General features: G+C 41.6%; 1 protein-coding gene across 1 annotated transcript in view; it reads left to right on the top strand.

Annotated features, from left to right (window-relative positions):
* Positions 1–427: 427 nt before the first annotated feature.
* The window catches only part of TECTA (tectorin alpha), a gene marked incomplete at its 5' end in the record, with an annotated part of 83640 nt that continues 61820 nt past the window's right edge, over positions 428–22247 (top strand). The window contains 6 exons of the mRNA XM_033918676.1: positions 428–574; positions 10550–10837; positions 12995–13132; positions 14709–14874; positions 16929–17341; positions 21266–21836. Of these exons, the coding sequence (XP_033774567.1) occupies positions 428–574; positions 10550–10837; positions 12995–13132; positions 14709–14874; positions 16929–17341; positions 21266–21836 (1723 nt within the window). The remainder of the gene's footprint in view (positions 575–10549; positions 10838–12994; positions 13133–14708; positions 14875–16928; positions 17342–21265; positions 21837–22247) is intronic.

Here is a 22247-nt window from a genome sequence, read left to right on the forward strand (position 1 = left end):
CATGCTGGCATCAGCTCCCTTCTGATATCACTTCCTTGTCAGGGGGACAGGACGTGATGTCAGAAGGGAGCCACCATGAGAAGCGGTTGGAAGATGCTACTTGCGTAGCGCACATTTCAGGAGGTACGTGGCGGGTGAGGGGGCACCCAAGTGGTGAAGAGTGGGGGGTGCACGGTGCCCCAGGTGCCAATCTCCCTCGCTACACCACTGTATGTGGAGATGCCAATTTTCAGAATACTTGCATAGTTTTCTTTTCCACCTAGTGTCTATTCCATAATAAATCTTGCTCTATTTTCACAGACTTCCTCTACCCCTTCATATTGTAACAAATGTAAGACTTCTAGGAATTTCATAATTGGTTGGATTCACAAATGAATGTATTGAAGTAGCTTCTGTCTACAACTGGTAGTTATCCTGAAATCTTGTTTTTCTGGTTACAGCTCAGTCTAGGGAGGTGCTATATCCATTTTGGCAGAATGATACAAAAACCCCTAAAGTGGATGATGGGAGTTCCTCAGAGATTAAGTTATCGATTCCTGTAGTCTTCTTTGGAGTCCCGTATCGGACACTTTATGTAAGTCCAGAAAACTCTGATGCCCAGAAAAGAAAACGCTTTTACCCTGATTCTATTAATGGTTCAAATTTGCAAGTGCAAAATTGCATGTTATCCTGCGATGCATGCACAACTAAATTTGCTAATGAGTCAATTAGCACCAATTATTGACATTAATCAGCAAGAATTTGGATTTTTGCATGCATCTTGCTACATGCTATTCCATACGGATCCACATGAAAATTGTAAAGCATGCAACTCAAAAGGGAGTGTGGCCATGAGAAGGTCATGGGTGGAAACAAACAGCAGAGACAACTGTCCACTGATGGAAGAAAGGATATTTGAGGAGACCAAATGTTCAACACTGAACATTTGGGGCAAATTCTGTAAATTCTGTGGACGTCCAACCACTTAGGTGTCCAAATAAATTGAATAATAAGCCCAATTAATGACTTTAACAAGAAATAATTGGAAGTTAGACATCCAAAGGCTATATGCGATTCACAAAATAGGCATCCAGAATTTCATAGATACCCATCGGAAAAAGCTGCGCCTAACGTGATAGGCATGGGCATGGTTTTAATATGGACATCCATTTATAGAATCACATGCTGCTCAGTGTCCTAACACGTCTACAATCTCGCCTAAAATGTAGGCGTTGCAAAATCAGGTCTACTTTTGGGCTTGAGTTGGGCACTAGCTAGGCACGAGTTAGGCATAGATTAGGTGTGCTGGAGGCATCCAGATATAGAGGTATGGGTTTTTCTTTGGGGGGAAGGTAAAAAAATACTCCAGTTTGATATTAAGGTTAAAAGATATTTAATAATGCATTACTCAAGCAAAGCACATGAACAAATGTATTGCATACTAAACCTCATTCCCAAAGTTTAAGAAAATAAGAAGAGAAACCCTACTCACAATAGCGGTGGTTCAGAACAAGTGGACATGTCTGATGCACAATCTTATGAAATGAAGCACTAGGCACTTTAGTAAAAATTCTAGAATGGAGGGTATTCACCAACAAAATCCCACAACAGTGAAAAATTATTCCACTGCCTTACCACACCTCATTCAAAGTGATTACTTGGTTCTATTTTAAGGTCCTCAGCGGGCCACCACACACTCAAATCTTTTCATTGTGCGAGGCTTTATGCTCCTATTCGTCATTGGACCCCTTATTTACTCTCAGTTTTTGTAGAAAATACGTTTTAAATATGTGAATGCTAAAGGTACTTTTACCTAAAGTACCTTTAGCATTCACATATTTAAAACGTATTTTCTACAAAAACTGAGAGTAAATAAGGGGTCCAATGACGAATAGGAGCATAAAGCCTCGCACAATGAAAAGATTTGAGTGTGTGGTGGCCCGCTGAGGACCTTAAAATAGAACCAAGTAATCACTTTGAATGAGGTGTGGTAAGGCAGTGGAATAATTTTTCACTGTTGTGGGATGATACACAATCTTAACATCATTGTGATATAAAATCGCTGTTCTAATGATGTCATAATGGTAAAATGTGATAACATTATAGACGTTGTCAGGATGCCTATGTGACGCCTAAAAGGCGATTCTATAAAGCATGCCACATTTAAATTTGCTGGACTGAGCATGATTCTCTATTGTGCATCTATGCATAGGAGAATCGCACTCAGCACTGTGCTCCCGGATGTCTAAATGACACCTAACATTTAGGCATCCTTTACAGAATTTGCCCCTTGGTTTCCTTATATATCCTTTCTGCCAACAGTGGACAGTCATCTCTGATGTTTGTTTCTGCGTTATGTTTGCAGAGATTTTTGTTCTTCAAGGTCATGGGTGGGCCAGGGGCGTTCACTATAGATGCACATAGTATTACTTAAAACTAAGGATCTGCACCTAACTTACAGGCCAGGATGTACACTAGATTTCAGTATCCCCATGCCCAAAGTTTGGTACACATACGAGAAGGGGAAAGAAGAATTTTGCCTCAACAATAGCACAGCAATACAATAAAACGAGGCAAATGAGATGTCAAAAAATCAACCAAGCGGGTACTTTATTAAATCAAAGATAAATATGTCACTTAAAATTGTTAGACTCTGTAATATGATGTCCATCTGAATGGAGGTTAAAATTTGGTCTAGGACGCACCTAGATTGTCCCATATGATGTCCATTTGAATAAAGTTTAAAACTTGGCGCTTTTGCCCCCACAGACGCTATCTCGCGCTTAGACCGTCTACATTTTGCCTGCCAACTTATGCTGTTTCATCGACGGCAGAGTCCATATATCCCCTGTTGAAGGCATCTACGAATGCCGAAACTGGGATCCTAGTGGGACAATCTAGGTGTGTCCTAGACCAAGTTTTAACCTCCATTTAGATGGACATCATATTACAGACTCTAACAATTTTAAGTGACATATTTATCTTTGATTTAATAAAGTACCCGCTTGGTTGATTTTTTGACATCTCATTTGCCTCGTTTTGTTGCATTTCAAAGTTTGGTAAGGAAATCAGCTGTAAATACTGTGCAGCTCGGAGCATCATATAAAGAATAATGCTCTGTGCGGATTTTTTTAAAAAAATTTTTGCAGTTTTTTTTCAGCGCCATTTATACATTTCCTTTCTCTACACGAGAAACTGAGTGCTTCGTTATTATGCATGACGATTCTTAGATTTCATTCATCGTCAGGCTTGAAGTGACTAAATTGTACTTTGCTGCCTTTCATCAGATCTCATTAACTGGTATAGATTCAGAATTAACTACAAAACATGAAAGCGATATTTGTAACCTTTTTCCTGTGCTCCCTGGAGCGCTGTAGGGCATTTCTTTCCTAATCTCTGAATGAACTGGGCAGCTTGTCTCTGATATCAGAAAGAATATAGTGCTGTCCATATTAATAAACTACATAGGGCAAAAGATATTTACATAGGATAACAGAGCTTTACACTCAGACATAAACGTATAAAATTGCCTTTAGCATAAATCTCTGTTTATACAGCCTGTATAGATATAAGAGTCCTTTCCCGAGCAGGGTTGGAAAACGGGTTACTGTTTGGGTAAATATCTTATATAATTATATGCATGTGTGCACATAAATTAACCCAGGGAATTTGCACATGTGAACATAAATTCCCTGGGGTAATTTTCAGAAACAAGAGATTTCTCAGTACCTACACTGGGAAAAGTATACAGGCACTATTTATAATAATAATAATAATAATTTATTTCTTATATACCGCTATACCGTGAAGTTCGAAGCGGTTTACAATAAAGATACATTTGACAGTACATGGGATAGAAACGGTTTACAATAAAGATACATTTAGTCAGTACATGGGATGCAAGTGGTTTACATTAAAGATTCATTTTGTCATTTTGTCAGTACAAGTGGGTTACAGTAAAGGTATATTTTGTCAGTACATAGGATGCAAGTGGGTTACAATACAAGTGGTTTACTATTTATACATCTCCACAGGTATAAAATTACTCCCAAGATGCTAATTTTTTAACCGCAGGTATATGTGAGGAGTCCAAAGAGGGGCCTTTTTAAGCCTATTGTATAAAGAGGTATATAACAAACTGTGTGCCCCGGCAGATTCCAGGTTTTCCGAGAGGCGCTGGTGCCAGCTGACTGCTTACAGGGAGTGCCTCTTACGGTGAGAGGCATGCACTGTAGTCAGCCAGCCGGTGTCTCTCCTCCTTGCCGGCACCTCTGCTCCTCACCTCTCTTTCTGCAGCACCTCATGGTGGGAACGGGCACCCCTCCCCCCCTCCTGGGTACCACTTATCCTCGCTATGCCACTGCCAGGAACAACACATTTTCTATGGGGAGCCTGCTTCACACCTAGTCAAACATTACCTTCCTCTACTCCCCACAACTTGGTAATATGTTCTTTACACCCACCCTTCCACCTACACCATCCCTTGCATGATCCTCTTCCCTGCCACCAGGATGAAAGAGGCATCTCTTATGTCTGTCTGACTCTCCTCTTTCCACTTCAGTCCGAAGGCTGAATGCTCAGTGCTGGCAGGTCACATGACACAACAGGGCTCCAATATATTTAGATTACAGATTGAAGCCAATAAGCCAACAAAAGTGAAGCCAGACTCAAGTAAGATTTTAATTATGGTTTCTGTTGCTTTTTAAACAACAGGAAAAATAGAAGACCTATGATTTAAATATAATAGCTGCTGTTGTTGGATAGTTCATTACATCATTACATAATAAAAATTTGAGGCGCTGATAAAAATTGCATTAGCAATTTATCTTTTTTGTTGTTGTTGTATTAGAAATGTAAGTAATTTCCTTTGTGTAAGTAATTTTCTTTGGTTAAGATCAAATTTAATATTTTATTAAGAACAATAATGATAGAAAGGAAGATAGCATCTAGAATGTAGTAAACTCCCTGTCAACCACGCACTAACGGGCTTTTTTTAATTAGTTCTCTATGAAAATGTAGTCAGAGATTATCAAGTCTGTTTTCTTCCCTGTTATTTAGAAATGAATAATTACAGGCTGAATCGAGTCAGCATCACTTAGCATTTTGATCTTGAAATCTTTTTAAGTACCAATTTCATTTATTCCACAAACATTTCTGTTATGCCACTGGAAACATAGGAATCTCAGGATCTCAGATTCAGTCATTTCAGGAATAAAACTGACTTAATGAAACATACAAAGTGTCCCTAATATGTTTCTGCTGAAACTGGAAAAACAAGTGTCTATTGAATTCTGTTCTCAAGCAAATAGCAATCAAAGGGTCCCATTTACTAAAGTGTGGTAAGAACTTGCAGTGTATAATTGCCAACATTACTGCACAGTAATAGCAAAATGTCAACGTTAATTGTTTGAAGTGCTCCAGGCAGTTTCACATTCAGTTAAAGCGGAGACGCTTTGGTTACCATGCATTAACTACATTGCAGATAACTCATGGCAATTGGCTACAATAGCTCAAAAGACAGATAATAAAATTGGGTGTGATTATATGTGATGATCGTAAGGTGGCCAAATAGGTTGAAAAGGTGATGGCGAAAGCTAGAAGGATGTTAGGGTGGGTGCATAGGAAGAGGTATGGCCAGTAGGAAAAAGGAGGTATTGATGCCCCTGTATAAGACTCCGGTGAGACCTCATTTAGAATATTGTGTTCAATTCTGGAGGCCACACCTTCAAAAAGATATAAAAAGGATGGAGTCGGTCCAGAGGAAAGCTACTAAAATGGTGTGTGGTCTTCGTGATAAGGAATATGGGGACAGACTTAAAGATCTCAATCTGTATACTTTGGCGGAAAGGCGAGAGAGGGGAGATATGATAGAGATATTTAAATACGTACGTGATGTAAATGTGCATGAGTCGAGTCTCTTTCATTTGAAAGGAAGCTCTGGAATGAGAGGGCATAGGATGAAGTTAAGAGGTGATAGGCTCAGGAGCAATCTAAAGAAATCCTTTTTTTACAGAAAGGGTGGTAGATGCGTGGAACAATCTCCTGTAAGAAGTGGTGGAGACAGAGACTGTTTCTGAATTCAAGAAAGTGTGGGATAGGCAAGTGGGATCTCTTAGAGAGAGGAAGAGATAATGGTTACTGTGGATGGGCAGCTTGATGACCTCACAATGCAGGTGCACAGAGCCTTAGCCTATAGGAAGAGGAGATGCAAATGTTAAGAGCCTTAGCCAATAGGGAGAGGAGGAGATAATGGTTACTGCGGATGGGCTATTTGGCCTTTATCTGCCATCATGTTTCTATATTTCTAAGATAGTTTACAGGCATCCAGAAATGCACAGATGTTGCCGTGATGATGTCACGTGTATGCTTGACGTCATCACGTCGATGTCCACATATGCGTGAAGGCCCTCCAGATGGGCCTTTAGCTACCAGTGGGGGGTGCCAGCAGGGAAGAGGGCCAGAGAGAAGGAGAGGCACGTCCTACAGGCAGTCAGCTGAGCTGGCACTTCTCCATCTCCCCAGTGTGTCATGGCACACCTGAAATCTCAAGAGACACACTGGTGTGCAGCGGCACGCAGTTTGTGATACACTGATTTATGATATTAATATACCACATAATCATAAAAATTTAAGACAGCTTCCAACAAAAATATACAATTTTCAAAACAAGCGTAAATACAAATCAAAAGACAGCATAGTTTAATTTACGATTAAGTAGCTAATAAAATAAATAATTGTAATATTGTCAAAATCTTAAATTTAGTGCTTATTCTAATTTTGTGAACAAAAAGTTAATTTACAAATTGAATTCCTGACAAAATAATTCTGTCTTAATATTCTTTCTGAATGTTCTAAAATCAGTAATTAATCTAGAGCTCCTTTTACAAAGCCACAGCAGAGGTTTCGTTCGCAGGCCAGCAAGCTAAACGCTCTGACCCTCGTAGGAGTATTTTCCTTGCCGTCCCCACAGTAGAAACCTCAACCGCAACTTTGTAAAAGCCAGCGCTAATTTCTAAAGGCAGAGAATTCCACAGCTCATATCCTGCCACTGAATAGATTCTATTACATGCTTTGCATTCCTTGGTTTCTTGAAAAGACGGCTTCTGTAAGCGAATTACAAAGATCTACTCTCATGATTCAAACAGCTTAATACAGACTTAATAATGATAAACTGTACACTGAAATCTGTACACAGTTATTTAAACTAATATCATCAACATCTTATACCTTATCTGCTCCTTTACAGGCAGTAAATGTAACTCTATCGTGTGCGGCAACAGCCCCAAAGCCCTTTAAATCTCTGTGGGCTTCGGGGCCGTTAACGCAGCGCAACCGCTAACGCGGCTTTGTAAAAGAGGCCATATGAGTCCAGGAGAAATACGCTCATGTGTAGATATTCCTAATATAATCCTGGAAGCCATACTTTGAATATGGAGTCTGCTATGAGCCTTCATTCTCATTTACTGGGGATTTCCCCCCTATATTTCTATCCGTTAGCATAACTAGTCCAATTACTGCAGTGATAGTCCTCGGTCAGGTACTCTTGAGTAGCATTTGGAGTGGTCTGACAACTAATGAAGCAGAAAGCTCAGTATACATGATTTCACATGGCATGAAATTTGCTACTTTAATAAATGAAAAAATAACTTTAATCAAGAAGATGCCCTTTTTACTAAAGACTCAAATTCTAAATTGTGCACAGAATTTCACATACAGATATGTTAGACTTAAACTAGCCACCAGAGTAATGAGCTTAAATAAAAAGCTCTAAAGAAACTACACACAAGTTTCTCAGAATGCCACACAGTGTAACGTATGGTAGCTGTCCTCATAGGAACCTTATAGTGTGCGATTTTTTTACTTTATATATTTTTTCTCAATAAATTATAAGGTGCTTGTGCTTAATATTTTATAGCATTTTATAGCATAGTAGCGATAGTAGCAATTACTTAGCTTTTTTAGAAACTGGGTCTGGCTCAATCCCCACCGACGCGTTTCATTATTTCATCAGGGTCGGGGAAGGAGAACGCAGAGCAGTTCTATGTCTTAGCGAAATGCTAAATCCATGTTTAATGAGCCGGAAATGAAACACGGATTTAGCATTTCGCTAAGACATAGAACTGCTCTGCGTTCTTTTTACTAAAGGACATTATGCCATAATGCATGCTTTGCGTGTAAGAAAAGGCTTACTGTAAAATGCATTAAAGTGTTTTCCAGTACACTGGGCCCCCTGCCCCATCCCACCCCACCATGCGCCCAGGCGGAAACAGGAAGCTGCGTCAGAGGGAAGCTTTGGGCAAGCAGCACCGCTTGCAAGATTACAGTTCCCGTTGCCTTACCCGTGTTGCTTGCTTGTCTTACTTTCCATCGCTGGGGGGGGAGCCGTGTTGCCGATCGGGGTGGAGCCCGCATTGCCGATCGGGGTGGAGCCCGCATTGCCGATCGGGGGGAGCCTGCGTTGCCGATCGATGCTTGAGAGGGCCCATCGCCGTTTGGAAAAAACAATGTTGATGTCCTCCTTCATCGGGCCCCCCTGACCATTTCGGGCCCTAGGCATGTACCTACTTGGGCTATTGGTTAATCCTTCCCTGGCAGGCCGTGCGAGGTAAGTGCTTCAACGCTCATTCACTTCCTATGTGTGTCGGAGCTTTTTGGTAATTTAGTAAAATTATTAAATTTGGCGTTAATTATTCAATTCGGCTTAATCAGCACCATTAGAAAGCAATTGAAACAATTAAATCAGTTGGTAGGTGCTTACCACTTCGAGGTAGGCATCTGCTCCAAGGCGCCTACCAGAAAGTAAGCATGGTTAGGGGTGGATTATGGGTGATTTGGGGACATGGTTCAACATAGGCGTTGGTAGGCGCCTAAAGTAGGCACACTCGTTTAGGCCAAGAAAACCCTGGCTTAAATGCAGTGCGCCTAAGGTTTCAATGCCTACAGGTGCCTAAGACTGCTTTAGGCAACGTTAGGCATGAATCTGTAAACGGAACCTAGGGGGACGATTGACAATTGCATTCCTCAGTGCCTAGAAGTTAGGCATCATTTATAGAATCAGGGCCTAAGATCCCCCCTATTAAGAGCCCCGTTTACAAAGCCTGTATTAGCATGTCCCGGGATCAGCAAATGTGATGCAGCCCATAGGAATTAAATGGGTTGCATCGCATTTACCATGTAGGAATCACTACCACGGCTTTGTAAAAGGGGCCTTAATGTTTTGGAAATACCATGCACTAATTTATTATTATTATTTTTTTTTTTTTACAACATTTCTTAACCACTCTATCCAGTTGCTCTAGGCGGAGTACAAAATTTCATACACATAATTTCAACAAAACAACACATCAAAAACAAATACAACAGTAATAAAATACACCGTATGAACTTAAGAATAGCCATACTGGGTCAGACCAATGGTCCATCAAGCCCAGTAGTCCGTTCTCACGGTGGCCAATCCAGGTCACTAGTACCTGGCCAAAACCCAAGGAGTAACAACATTCCAGCATCTCAAAGAATAGCAAGATTCCGGAACCCCAATGAGAGCAACATGCCAGAGCTGAGATTGTGATGTCATTATCCACAGTACCTCAGAGCCAACCTTATCAGTGATGTTACAGTGGCTTAATTGTCCTATACTTGGCTCACATAAGAACATAAGAATAGCTTTATTGGGTCAGACCAATGGTCCATCAAGCTCAGTAGCCCATTCTCACAGTGGCCAATCCAGGTCCCTAGTACCTGGCCAAAACCCAAGGAGTAGCAACATTCCATGCTACCGATCCAGGACAAGCAGTGGCTTCCCCCATGTCTGTCTCAATAACAGACTATGGACCTTTTTTTTTTTCCAGGAAATTGTCCAAACCTTTCTTATTATATGAACAACATAGAACCTCTCATTAAATATTATTATTACTCTGAGAAAGCTTGAGAGAAAAAAAGAATTGAAATATTGATGTCACTGTGCATAAATCAGCTGGTAATCTATTCCAGATTTTTGCACCCTCAGTTTGAATCAAAGCAGCACTAATGTGAACATTAGCACATGGCCTGCAAAAAAATAGCAAAAAAGAAAAAAAAAAAAAAGGCAATGGTAAATCTAGATTTAGAGGCTGATTCTATAAAGGGCGCCTAAAGCACAGGGAGCTAATTGCTATTTGCAGTTTAGTAAAGGGGGGGGATTAATTGGCAAAATTGCCTTAATAGCCTCAATAATTAGTAAAAAAAAAAAAAAAATTTAATAATAATAATAATTGGGCGATAGGCACCTATTGCAATGCACTTAGCAGCACCTAACGCCTAAGTGGGCATTTCTATGGGCAAAGCGCAACTTATGCGCTGCTACGCGCGATTCTCCAAAAAGCTTAGGAGCCTGAAATGTAGGCCTTTAAAACCCTGGTGCCTCAGTTTGATTGACACATGGCCGGCGCCATTTTTCTAGGCATCGTTTATAGAATGCATGGGAAAGTTCCATGTTAGAACCTTCGTAAAAGGGCCCCACAGATTTCAGTGGCAACTGTCAGAGCCTCATTGTGCCGCATTTTATTTTGATTCTAATCTTTTGTCCTCGTAGGTGAATAACAACGGTGTGATTTCATTCAACGCCTTGGTGAGTCAGTTTACACCTGAAGCCTTCCCACTGGCAGACGGCAGAGCCTTTATTGCACCATTTTGGGCCGACGTTCACAATGGAATCAGAGGAGAGATCTACTACCGAGAGACCACGGATCCGACAATCCTGAGAAAAGTCTCCAGCGATGTGAAAAAATACTTTAAACATCTGAAGTCTTTCTCAGCTAGCTGGGTTTTTGTGTCCACCTGGGATGAAGTTACCTTCTATGGAGGCAGCAGCACAACTCCAGTAATGAAAAATGCAAAAATGATCATTTGGGCGATTGGCATTATTTCCAGAAGAAAGTAGTGTGTTTACTAAAATATAAGTTCAGTGATATATGGATAGCCATTTCACAAAATGTTCTTGATTTGAAGAAATTGTTTTTGAGCAAGGCAATTTTTAAAAGATATTATTCTGGGTCAAACTAGGAGTTAATGACCGCCCTACTTCTCTGTGGGTAGCATTTATCCATAACTCAAAAACTATCACCCAAAGTGGCTCTGAAAAATATGCTACCCAAAATTATACAAAAATACCACTTATACTAGTGTTACACCCACATACACTTCTTTTTTTCTTTTTTTCAATTTTCTTTTTCTTTTTCTATTTTATCTTAATTTTTTATCAACACTTTCAATAAACTTTTCTTTTCACTCAGGAAAAAGCCTCAGAGTAGGAGCCCACGCTCAGTCCAATCATAGACTTAACTTCCAGCGTGGTTTTTTTCGCTCCGTGGTTCCAGTCATTGGCTAAAAAAACCTGAGACTCAATTTTATTGCTAAATAGTCTAAAATATTTCTATATTGCTGAATTGTCTAAAAAGTTTCTGTCAGCGTGAAAAAAACCACGCTGGAAGTTAAGTCTATGATTGGACTGAGCGTGGGCTCCTACTCTGAGGCTTTTTCCTGAGTGAAAAGAAAAGTTTATTGAAAGTGTTGATAAAAAATTAAGATAAAATAGAAAAAGAAAAAGAAAATTGAAAAAAAGAAGTGTATGTGGGTGTAACACTAGTATAAGTGGTATTTTTGTATAATTTTGGGTAGCATTTATCCATGCCATGATACTTCCAACTAGAGAATGGCATGGGGACAAATTTTTCCCCATCCCCGCTTGAACTCATTTTCCTGTCCTGTCCCTTTCCTCCAAAGTATACATGTTGAGATCTTTAAGTCTGTCCCCATATGCCTTATGTCAAAGCCCACCAACCATTTTAGAAGCCAGTCTAAACCAACTCCATTCTGCTTATATCTTTTTTGAAGTTGTGGACTCCAGAACTGTACACAATGGGCTCCTTTTGCTAAGTTGTGATAGCGGTTTTAGCGCGCGCAGAATTGCCACACGCACTAGACGCTAACGCCAGCATTGAGCTGGCGTTAGTTCTAGCCGCGTAGCACAGGTTTAGCACCTGCTAAAATTCTACGCGCGCTAAAAACGCTATCGCATCTTAGTATAAGGAGCCCAATATTCTAAATACACTTCTCCCTCCGGATTCGCCGGGGATAGGGGCAGAGCCGGACCGCGAATGGAGAAATACCGCGAATATCTTCTGGTCCGGCTCTGACCCACCCCCACCTCCCTCCCGCCTTCCCCTCGGCATCCCGGCCTTACCTGGTGGTCTAGCGGGCTTTCGGGGCAGGAGCGATCTTCCCACGCTCCTGCCCCATGCAGATGGCCAATAGGAAATGGCTGCCGTGAATTCCTGTAGTCTTTCGAGACTATGATGGGAACTCTCCACAGCCATTTCCTATTGGCGATCTACACGGGGCAGGAGCGAAGGGTGGAGGGGAAGGCTAAACTATGGTTTTTTTTTGTTTTTTTCCCCTCCCCAAAAAATCGCAAATATGTGAAATCACGATTGCCGAAACCGCGAATGGGGAGGGGGAAGTGTAAAGTCTCACCAAAGTCTTATATAGGGGCGTCAATACCTCCTTTTTCCTACTGGCCATTCCTCTCCCTGTGCACTCAAGCATCCTTCTAGCTTTCGTTGTTGCCTTTTCAACCTTAAGATCATCACACACTATCACACCCAAGTCCCGCTCCTCTTTCGTGCACAAAAGTTCTTCACCCCTAAACTGTACCATTCTCTTGGGTTTTTGCAGACCAAATGTATGACCTTGCATTTCTTAGCATTAAATCTTAGCTGCCAAATTTCAGACTGTTCTTCAAGCTTTGCTAGGTTCTTCCTCATGTTATATACACCATCAACACCAGAACCAAGGCACCTAAATGGAGTCACCCAGTTACAGGATTAATCCCCTAGATGATCATGGTTTGGCTATCATATGATAACAAAGTTCATGTTTCCGTTGCATGTTTGAAACTGGGCTATGCTGGCAGATGGAAAGAAGCAGATGAACGGGCAAAGAATTTTGGGAACTTTGACTGGGAAATTCTTTTTCTTAGGTGAATACATTTCAGGCTCTTCTGATCTCTGATGGCTCATCTACTTATGCCATGTTTAATTATGCTGAAATCAACTGGACCACGGGAACAGCAAGTGGAGGAGATCCCTTAACTGGACTTGGTGGTGTAATGGCACAGGTACACTCTCGTTATTCTAATTAATTTTGAATGCATGTAATCATGTAAGGCTGGTTTTTAAGCCCTTGGAAATTTTCTGTCTTAAACACTAGTTTTTAGGCCTCTGCCAATAGCCATGCGAATATCATTATAAAGGCCTGATTAAGTAAGGTTTTTCTCCCACACTGTGTCTATGGGAACAGGCTAATAAGAGGACCCCTCATTTCAAAGCTGGAGATCTAAGTCTGGGTGCAACTGTGGTCTCCGAGTGCTTGAGTGTGAGTGCTGCAGAAGTAGCATGTCTAGGGACCCATACACCCGCCCCCCCAGATCCACCCAGTTCCATCCCGTTATGACCACGCAGGAAGTAGGAAGAGCATTAGGGAGCCACATGCAACATAGACAAAGTGGGGCAGCGCATGCGGAGTGCCTAAAACCTTTGCCTCAGCCCTAGAAAGGGGATGTGTTGCTAGTTGAGAATGCTCAGTGCTGGAGTCTCAAAAGAGACCACAGCAGCAATCAGAGTGGAAAGGGGATTCACAAGTGTGAGGAATCCTCATGGGAAGCCTGTGAACAGTAGCGTAGTAAGGGAGGGAGGGGCAGTCCGTCCTAGGTGTCATCTTGGTGAGGGTGCAGGCACCCGCCTTCTTCGCCACCCCCTACCCCCACTGCCGCATGTGCACACCGCTTCCCTTCCCTGTACCTCTGTAACGTTCCTGGCGTGAGCAGCAACCCCCAACCTGCCGTCGTGCCAGCTCTTCCTCTGATGTCACTTCTTGGACCCGCACCTAGGAAGTGATATCAAAGGAAGAGCCAACGCTATGCCACTGCCCGCGAAGATCCAAATTTATGTATTCAATGTTCTCCCAAGGGAGCTCAGAACAGTTTACATGAATTTATTCAGGTACTCAGCATTTTTTCTTGTCTGTCCTGGGGGGCTCACAATCTATCTAATGTACCTGGGGCAAAGGTGAGATTAAGTGATTGCCCAGGGTCACAAGGAGTTTGAACCCACAACCTCAGGGTGCTGAGGCTGTAGCTTTAACCACTGCGCCACACTCTCCCCTGGGACTATCCCATCCAGGCCTGCTGATTGGACTTTAACCCCTTTGAAGATCTACCCCTCCGTGTCTTATCTGACAAATGAATTGATATAAATTTTTATTTTTTTTTTTTTTATGATGTATGGAGTCCATTGACTACTTTTGTTGCATTACAGTAAGGGTCATGTTTCTTCCCTTTTCATTAGATTTCTTTACACATCCAGGGAGGGTGGGTGGGTGGGGGGAGGGGAATGTACTTTGAGGAGTTAAATTATTTAATTATAATATTGAAATCACCTCCTATGTTTTATTGTATTAATAATTAAGATGAGGATGAGAGTAAATGACTGTTTAATGTAATAACTGTATGGTTATTAGTGCGTTCTATGCAGTATTTTATGATTTACTAATTGTATTGCACTATCAAAGTTTGAAAATCAATAAAGATTTTTTTTTTAAAAATTGATATAATCTGATTTGGTATTCATATATTTTCTCTGAAGCATTATAGATGGGTAAACAAACTTCAAACATTCACATTTCTGTGTTTGCAGGCAGGTTTTAATGGCGGGAACAGTACCAATTATTTTAGCATACCTGGGTCCAGATCCCATGATATAGTCAACATTGAAGATACAACTAATGTGAATGTTCCTGGTCGATGGGCATTTAAAGTCGATGGGAAAGAAATTGACCCAGCTAATGGCTGTAGCCTGAAAGGTAAAGGCAACTCATAGGTTACAAAAGAAGCACTGATATTGCAAAAATCTCATCTTTGGATTCTTCTCTGAGCTATTTTTCATGTCAGCATTTGTAGAACAAATGCTTCTTGCTTTAGAACAGACTAGATGGGGGAATGCGGTAGTACATGGGGACAGCTTTGATACAGCCTGAGAGGCGAAACATGTCGGCAGAAGTCCCCAGCCGACAGAGCTTCAATTAATTAAGATAAGTGCTTGAACTAACCCCCTCTTTTACTAAGCTGCGCTAGCGTTTTTAGCACGCACAGAAAATTAGCACGCACTAACCCCGCGCTACGTGGCGAAAACTATCGCCAGCTCAATGCTGGCGTTAGTGTCTAGCGTGCGCTAAAACCGCTATCACAGCTTAGTAAAAGGAGCCCTAAGAGTTTTAAATAAAAATTTAATGTAAGAAAAATTTTTTAAATTATCTAAGCTACCAAAACGAATGAAGAAAGGATCAATGGTGATTTAAGCAGTTTTTCTGTAAAATGAATGAAGGATTATTGCATTAGATTCCGATGATCCATGAATGGTAGTAAAAGAAACTAGATGAAAATATAAAGAATAGAAGATTGCATGAGATTTGATGTATTAGTTTGGCGAGAAGAATGTCATTCTACCGTTTTATGATGTTTTTCAGATGTTTTTCTCTTTCGAAACTGAGCGCCTTTAGCACCTGCAGTTAAGCCAGCTATATGGCTGATGTGACTGGAGGTCCTTAAATGTTAGCCACATCAGTTAGGGGGGGGGGGGAGCAGAAAGAATATGAAGCATGCCCAGGCATTCAACCCATTGACCACCAACTCAGAATATGTCATCTGGCTACAGCAGTGGTGCATGTTTTTTTACGCAGAGACCGCCCGCTTTCAAAATACTCCAGATTTTATTACCGAGTTCCTCATCAGCTCCTAAATCTAGGAAAAATAACGCAGGCCTAAATTTAAGTCTCTGGGGCAATGTCCCGCAAACCTTTTGATGCCGCGGCACATTGAACTCGGCTGAAGGGCATCTGGAAATACGCGGACGTAAATGTGATGAGGTCACGTGCACCCGTGATGTCGTCACGTCGACGTTCGCGCCTGTGCGGAGGCCCTGCAGCTGTGGCCCTGAGCCCATTTCTACGCCGGGAGGGATTACTGACGGAGGAGAGGTGTGCAGAGAGATGCCGGCAAGGAGGAGAGGAGCCAGCACCAGCTGATAGCTTACAGGACTTGCCTTTCACTGCGAGACTGAAAATCTCCCTAACATAGTAACATACATAGTAACATAGTAGATGACGGCAGATAAAGACCCGAATGGTCCATCCAGTCTGCCCAACCTGATTCAATTTAAATTTTTTTATTTTTTTTTCTTAGCTATTTCTGGGCAAGAATCCAAAGCTTTACCTGGTACTGTGCTTGGGTTCCTACTGCCGAAATCTCCGTTAAAACCTACTCCAGCCCATCTACACCCTCCCAGCCATTGAAGCCCTCCCCAGCCCATCCTCCACCAAATGGCCATATACAGACACAGACCGTGCAAGTCTGCCCAGTACTGGCCTTAGTTCAATTTTTAATATTATTTTCTGATTCTAGATCCTCTGTGTTCATCCCACGCTTCTTTGAACTCAGTCACCGTTTTACTCTCTACCATCTCTCTCAGGAGCGCATTCCAGGCATCCACCACCCTCTCTGTAAAGTAGAATTTCCTAACATTGCCTTTGAATCTACCACCCCTCGACCTCAAATTATGTCCTCTAATTTTAGATACTTAACGCTGGGTTTTACTAAATGGCGGTAGAGGTTTCTACCACGGGCTGGCAAGGTAAGTGCTCTGACACTCATAGAAGTCCTATGAACTTCAAAGCGTTTACCTTGCTGGGCCATGGTAGAAACCTCTACTGCCATTTAGTAAAAGGAGTCCTTAGGCAATTGCCTATGTTTTGAAACTCGATCCCACAGCATTTAAGCAAGTATTATTCCAAGTGCTGCTCCTCACTTCTAAAGGTTAAAATCTTCATTGTACATTACTTTTTTGTTTTATTTGATTTAGGACAGTTTCTACGACAAGGGGAAGTATTCTGGGAAAATGCCAATTGCTCAACAAAGTGTCGTTGCCTGGATTTTAATAATGAAGTTTTCTGCCAGGAGGCATTCTGTGGCCCCTATGAAGTCTGTGAACCCAAAGAGAAGTTCTTCCAGTGCCTGCCGCTGGAAAGCAGCACGTGTGTGGTGTTTGGGGACCCCCACTATCACACCTTTGATGGACTTCTCTATCATTTCCAGGGATCTTGTTCGTATCTTCTTGCCAGGCAATGCTGGCAAGGGGCTCGCCTTCCCTTTTTTAGTGTGGAAGCCAAAAATGAAAATCGAGGGGGCTCCTCTGTCTCCTGGCTTAAAGAGATCTCTCTGGAGGTTTATTCCCACAGCATTGTCATATCCAAAGGCAGTTTGGGTAAAGTTAAGGTAAGAACATTTTTCTAAGGGTTTAGTGGTATTCGTTAGCAAGAGAAGGATGTTTATTCCCAGAAAAGTTCCATTATGCTGTTTGAATTTTACTTCATTGTATTCTTATTATGCTTTAATTATGGGAGATTTAAACTATTTTTTTTTTTTAATCCTATGGGAGCCCATTCATTAAGACAGCAAGCAACTGCATAAAGATAAAGGGATGCTTTATCTGTGCGCATATGTAGCGGCCCCATCCATTTAAGGAGGATTGCTGAATATGTGATGTGTATCATAAATGGATAACTTACAGAATCTATTTAATTTAGGGTTGCTGTTTAGACAGCCCCCCTAACAGGGTAATTCTATAAAGTACACACTGAATTATCTATTTATTGCATTAGAACAGTGGCATATGTGCACATACATGGCAAAATTCTGCTTAAGTGCTATTCCAGGGGTCGGCAAACTTTTCACAGCAAAGAGCCAATTTATCCAGGGTCACAAGGAGCAGTGCGGGATTTGAACTCACAGCCCCAAGGTGCTGGGGGCTGTAGCTCTAACCACTTTATTGTACACCATTTATCTTAAGGACTTTCCAGACTAGCACATATTTTAAATTCACACCCTAGGATCCCCAAGGAAGGCGTGTTTAGCCGAAACACGGCCCGTTTCGGGTCCTTTTAAGATATATGTAGATTTAGTCTGCATCATCATTACTGCTTTTAACATAATTTTTTGAATTAATTGTATCCAAAGATCCGAGAACATTATGCTTCCACAGTTTTGTTTCTTTGGACTTGTTCTTCTTTTCCTGTGGAAATTCAGGTTCGCCTCGTTTTTGTTCGCTCCAACAACTGCACCACACACTCCCACAAAATTAGGTGCTAAAATGCCAAGCGCTAAGTATGAATACTATATTGACAGTTACACATGTAATTGCTGTTATAGAATACTGTAAGTTTGCATTGTAGTTCCTAACTGTAGTTGCAAGCTGGTGTAAATGCTCTCGCCTAACTGCTAACAGTATTGTATAACCATAGCGTGTAAGTGCTAGGCACGCCCCTGACCCGCCCATGCTTCTCCTGCATCCACTATCTCCTCCTCTCCCTGTTGGCTAAGGCTCTTTACACCTTCATTGTGAGGTCATAGAGCTTTATGGTTATAGGCTAACGGCTCTTAACTCTTGTATTATGAGGTCATAGGACTTAATGATTATAGAAACATAGGACATGATGGCAGATAAAGGCCAAATGACCCATCTAGTCTGTCCCTCCGCAGCATCCACTATCTCCTGCTCTTCCTAAGAGATCCCACGTGCCTGTCCTACACTTTCTTGAATTCAGACAGTTCATTTCCACCACCTCTACAGGGAGACTATTCAACGCATCTACCACCCTTTCTATAAAAACGCATTTCCTTAGATTACTCCTGAGCCTACCACCTCTTAAGTTCATCCTATGCCCTCTCATTCCAGAGCTTCCTTTCAAATGAAAGAGACTTGCCTCATGCACATTTATGCCACGTAGGTATCCATTAGCTTGCACAGAATTTTGTTTTCTTAGCATTTAACACTGACCGATTACGGGAAGTGAAATAACTTGTAACTAAATGTAACTTAACTTGATCTTGGATTTGGAAAAAGTGAAAATTAAATCGAAACGCAAATTCAGATAAGCGATTTTGCCTATCAACCTGCTTTTTGCCTAAATTGTTGGTTATAAAGCTTATTCCCGTGCTGCAAAAACGTGTGAAGACTGTATTTTGGTAACATCAGGAAGCCCCCGAGCCTTGGAAGTTCAAGCTGTAAGCAGTAAATCTGTTTATATTCCTTCATAATGGTCACTGTGTCTGGCTCCATTGTCCTATTCCGTCCTCTTTCAAAAGAGATTGTGTTTCCTGTAGGTACTGAGGGCTCCAGAAGGCAGAGAACAGACAGAAGAGACACAAATATGCAGGTGGAATTAAAGGAGATGGCTTTGCTTTAAATGATAAAGACACAGACAGTACACTGTTGCTTTTCCATCATGAGAAAGTGATTCAATCTAAAAGATACACTGTGAGTCAAAGCTCATGAGAGAAACCAGGGCCCTGAATAAACAGAAGGCTTTAGACTCCAAAAATAGGAACCTGCAGTTTAGTTTTCATTTCTTTGCATAGCACTTGAAGGACTTGATTTAAAAAGGGTTCGGGAATAGCCATGCAGATGATAACACGTATTGCTTGTATATAGTTGTCATTTCTCTTTAATTTTTGTCTGATTTCCTTACACATCCAGGGTGGGAGGGAGGGGGGTTGGAAATGTATTACTACTTTAAATAAGAGTGGGTTATTGGAAGGATAATTGCATTTATATTATTGATTAAGTAAAGGGGGTGGGGGAAAAAGATTACTTTCGAATATTTGTAAGTTCAAAGTGCTTTTCTTGATTTGTTACACGTTCAGATTCATATGTATTGCACTGTTACTACTTGAAAATCAATAAAGATTTATAAAAAAAAAAAAAAAAAAAAAAAGGGTTCCCCCCTCCATATTAGGAGTCATTCTATAAGAGGATGCCTAGGTTTAGGTGTTTGGAAAGTGCCTGTTTCAAGCTTCTTTTATAAAGAAACGTAAAAACCGTATGTGCCACCTACTTATAGGAGTGGACAGCGGCATAGTAAGGGTGAGCGGCGCCAGGGGCAGGGGCACTCCTCCCCTACCCTCTTCCCTGCTCCCCCCACCGCATGTTCCCCCCATCCCTTTCCTCCCCATCTAGTCTAGTCCAGTATGTCATATTAGTTACACCATTTGTTTAAAGTTGTTTTTATCTTCTTTTTTTTTATATAATATTTGTATTGTTATTGGTGTTTTTATTTTTTTCCCTCTTTATATTTTATCTGTAAACTCACTTAGAAGTTTGATAAGCGACAGAATCAAATTTTAATTAAAACTTGAACCTTTTTAACTTCTCCAGCATGCAGCATGCCCACGTCGGTGTCGGCTCACCCTTTGACGTCACTTACTAGGTGTACTTCCCGGAAGTGACATCAGAGAGCGCGCTAGTGCCGACGCAGGCAGCAACCTCACGCCGGGGAAGTATAAAAAAGGTACGGGGGAAGGCAAGGGGCACATGTGTGCGGCAAGAAGAGGAGCGGGGGGGGCAGAGAGGAAGAGAGGTGCTGCTGGTGTCAACTACAAGAGGTACAGGGGAATGCATTTAAAAGACCCCCCCAGCACCAGGGGGATTGCTATAGAGTGATCCAGGCATTTGGTTGGGAGTGTGATTCCAATCACCCTCATTTGCATGAGGGCGATTTGTGAATCAGCCCCCCCCGGACACGGATCGGATCGGATCACTCACGGTTCGGATCCGATCCGTGCCCTAAAGGCAGTTATGTCAATTGTGTCAATTAATTATATCAATTAGTGTCAATTAGCACCAGTTAACACTGATTGCAGCCAATTATTGGTTGTTAATGCCAATTATCAACAAATTTGCCAATTAAGTGATGCCAATTAAGTCACTAGGCTATAATTTGAATGTGCAACTTTGCACACTAAGCATCAAATTGTGTGCTCAACTTAATAGAACTGGAGGTACAACATTTGCTATTCAGAGCTGGAGTAGAAGCTGTATCAGAAGCAAATAGCATTAAATCAGGGGTAAAGATCGTATAGTGAGGCGTTTTGGGCCTTCCTCACCTTAGTCTATGAAATGTATTGACTCTCTCGCTTCTCTATGCGTGAACCTCAGTGTTGAGTTTGTTTTGAACCTGTTAGTTTCATGATGAAGGACTTTGCCTTTATTTGACTGAATCCCAGAATACTTGACTGCATCACTATTATCTTCCATCAGTGTTATCTGGAACTAGGTGCACATTTTCCCTGAGTAGCCGCCATGTCCTTCAGTGAAATAACAGCGGGAATTCAGTTTTATGGGTCTTTGTCTTTGTTCTGTAGGTAAATGACTTGGTGACTTCCCTGCCTGTCAACTTGGACCTGGGAACCATAAAAATCTACCAAAGCGGTTTGTCAACAGCAGTGGAAACAGATTTTGGCCTCCTGGTTACCTATGACGGCCAGCACTATGCCTCTATCTCTGTTCCAGGCACCTACATCAATGCCACCTGTGGACTGTGTGGTAACTACAATAAAAATCCTCAGGATGATACCCTTCGTTCTGATGGCAGACCTGCTGAATCTGTGCTAGACCTGGGGGAAAGTTGGCGGGTGTACCACCCTGACTGGAAGTGCTCTTCGGGCTGTTTGGATAACTGTAGTTTCTGTGATGCGGCCACAGAAACCCTTTACTTTTCTGCTGATTATTGTGGTTTCATCAACAGGACTAATGGCCCACTCTGGGAATGTGGCACAGTGGTGGATCCAACAGCCTTTGTTCACAGCTGTGTTTATGACCTCTGTGGCACTAAGGATAATGGAACCAGTTTCTGCCAAGCTGTCCAGGCATATGCTCTTGTTTGCCAAGCCCTTGGAATTCCAATTGGAGACTGGAGAACCCAGACCGGCTGCGGTAAGTCACACAATAGATCAGAAGTTTAAAAAAAAAAAAAAAGGATTTGTATTATCAAATGTATCAGGTAGATATTTGAAAGCACTTATGTGATCAGCAGAAGCTCCCTTGCATTTTTATAAAACATGAAGACTGCTTATAACTGGCCACTTTACTCAGGAAATAGCCAAAGTAATACACAAGGACCGTTCTGTTCTAGGCTCTCACATTTACAAGCTCATTATGTGTATAAATGTGCATATGTATACACTTACACATGCAAAAGTTAATATGGCAACTAAATGCTATTTTGCAAATATTTGCTTCACTTACACAGCGTGTATTTTTGCAAGATGGGCAAACACGGGGCGGAGTGTGGGCAGGACATAGGCATGGATCCCGCTTAGAGGGACCATTAAGTTGGGTTATTTT

This window comes from Geotrypetes seraphini, chromosome 13, assembly GCF_902459505.1.
Source record: "Geotrypetes seraphini chromosome 13, aGeoSer1.1, whole genome shotgun sequence".
Classification (NCBI taxonomy): domain Eukaryota; kingdom Metazoa; phylum Chordata; class Amphibia; order Gymnophiona; family Dermophiidae; genus Geotrypetes; species Geotrypetes seraphini.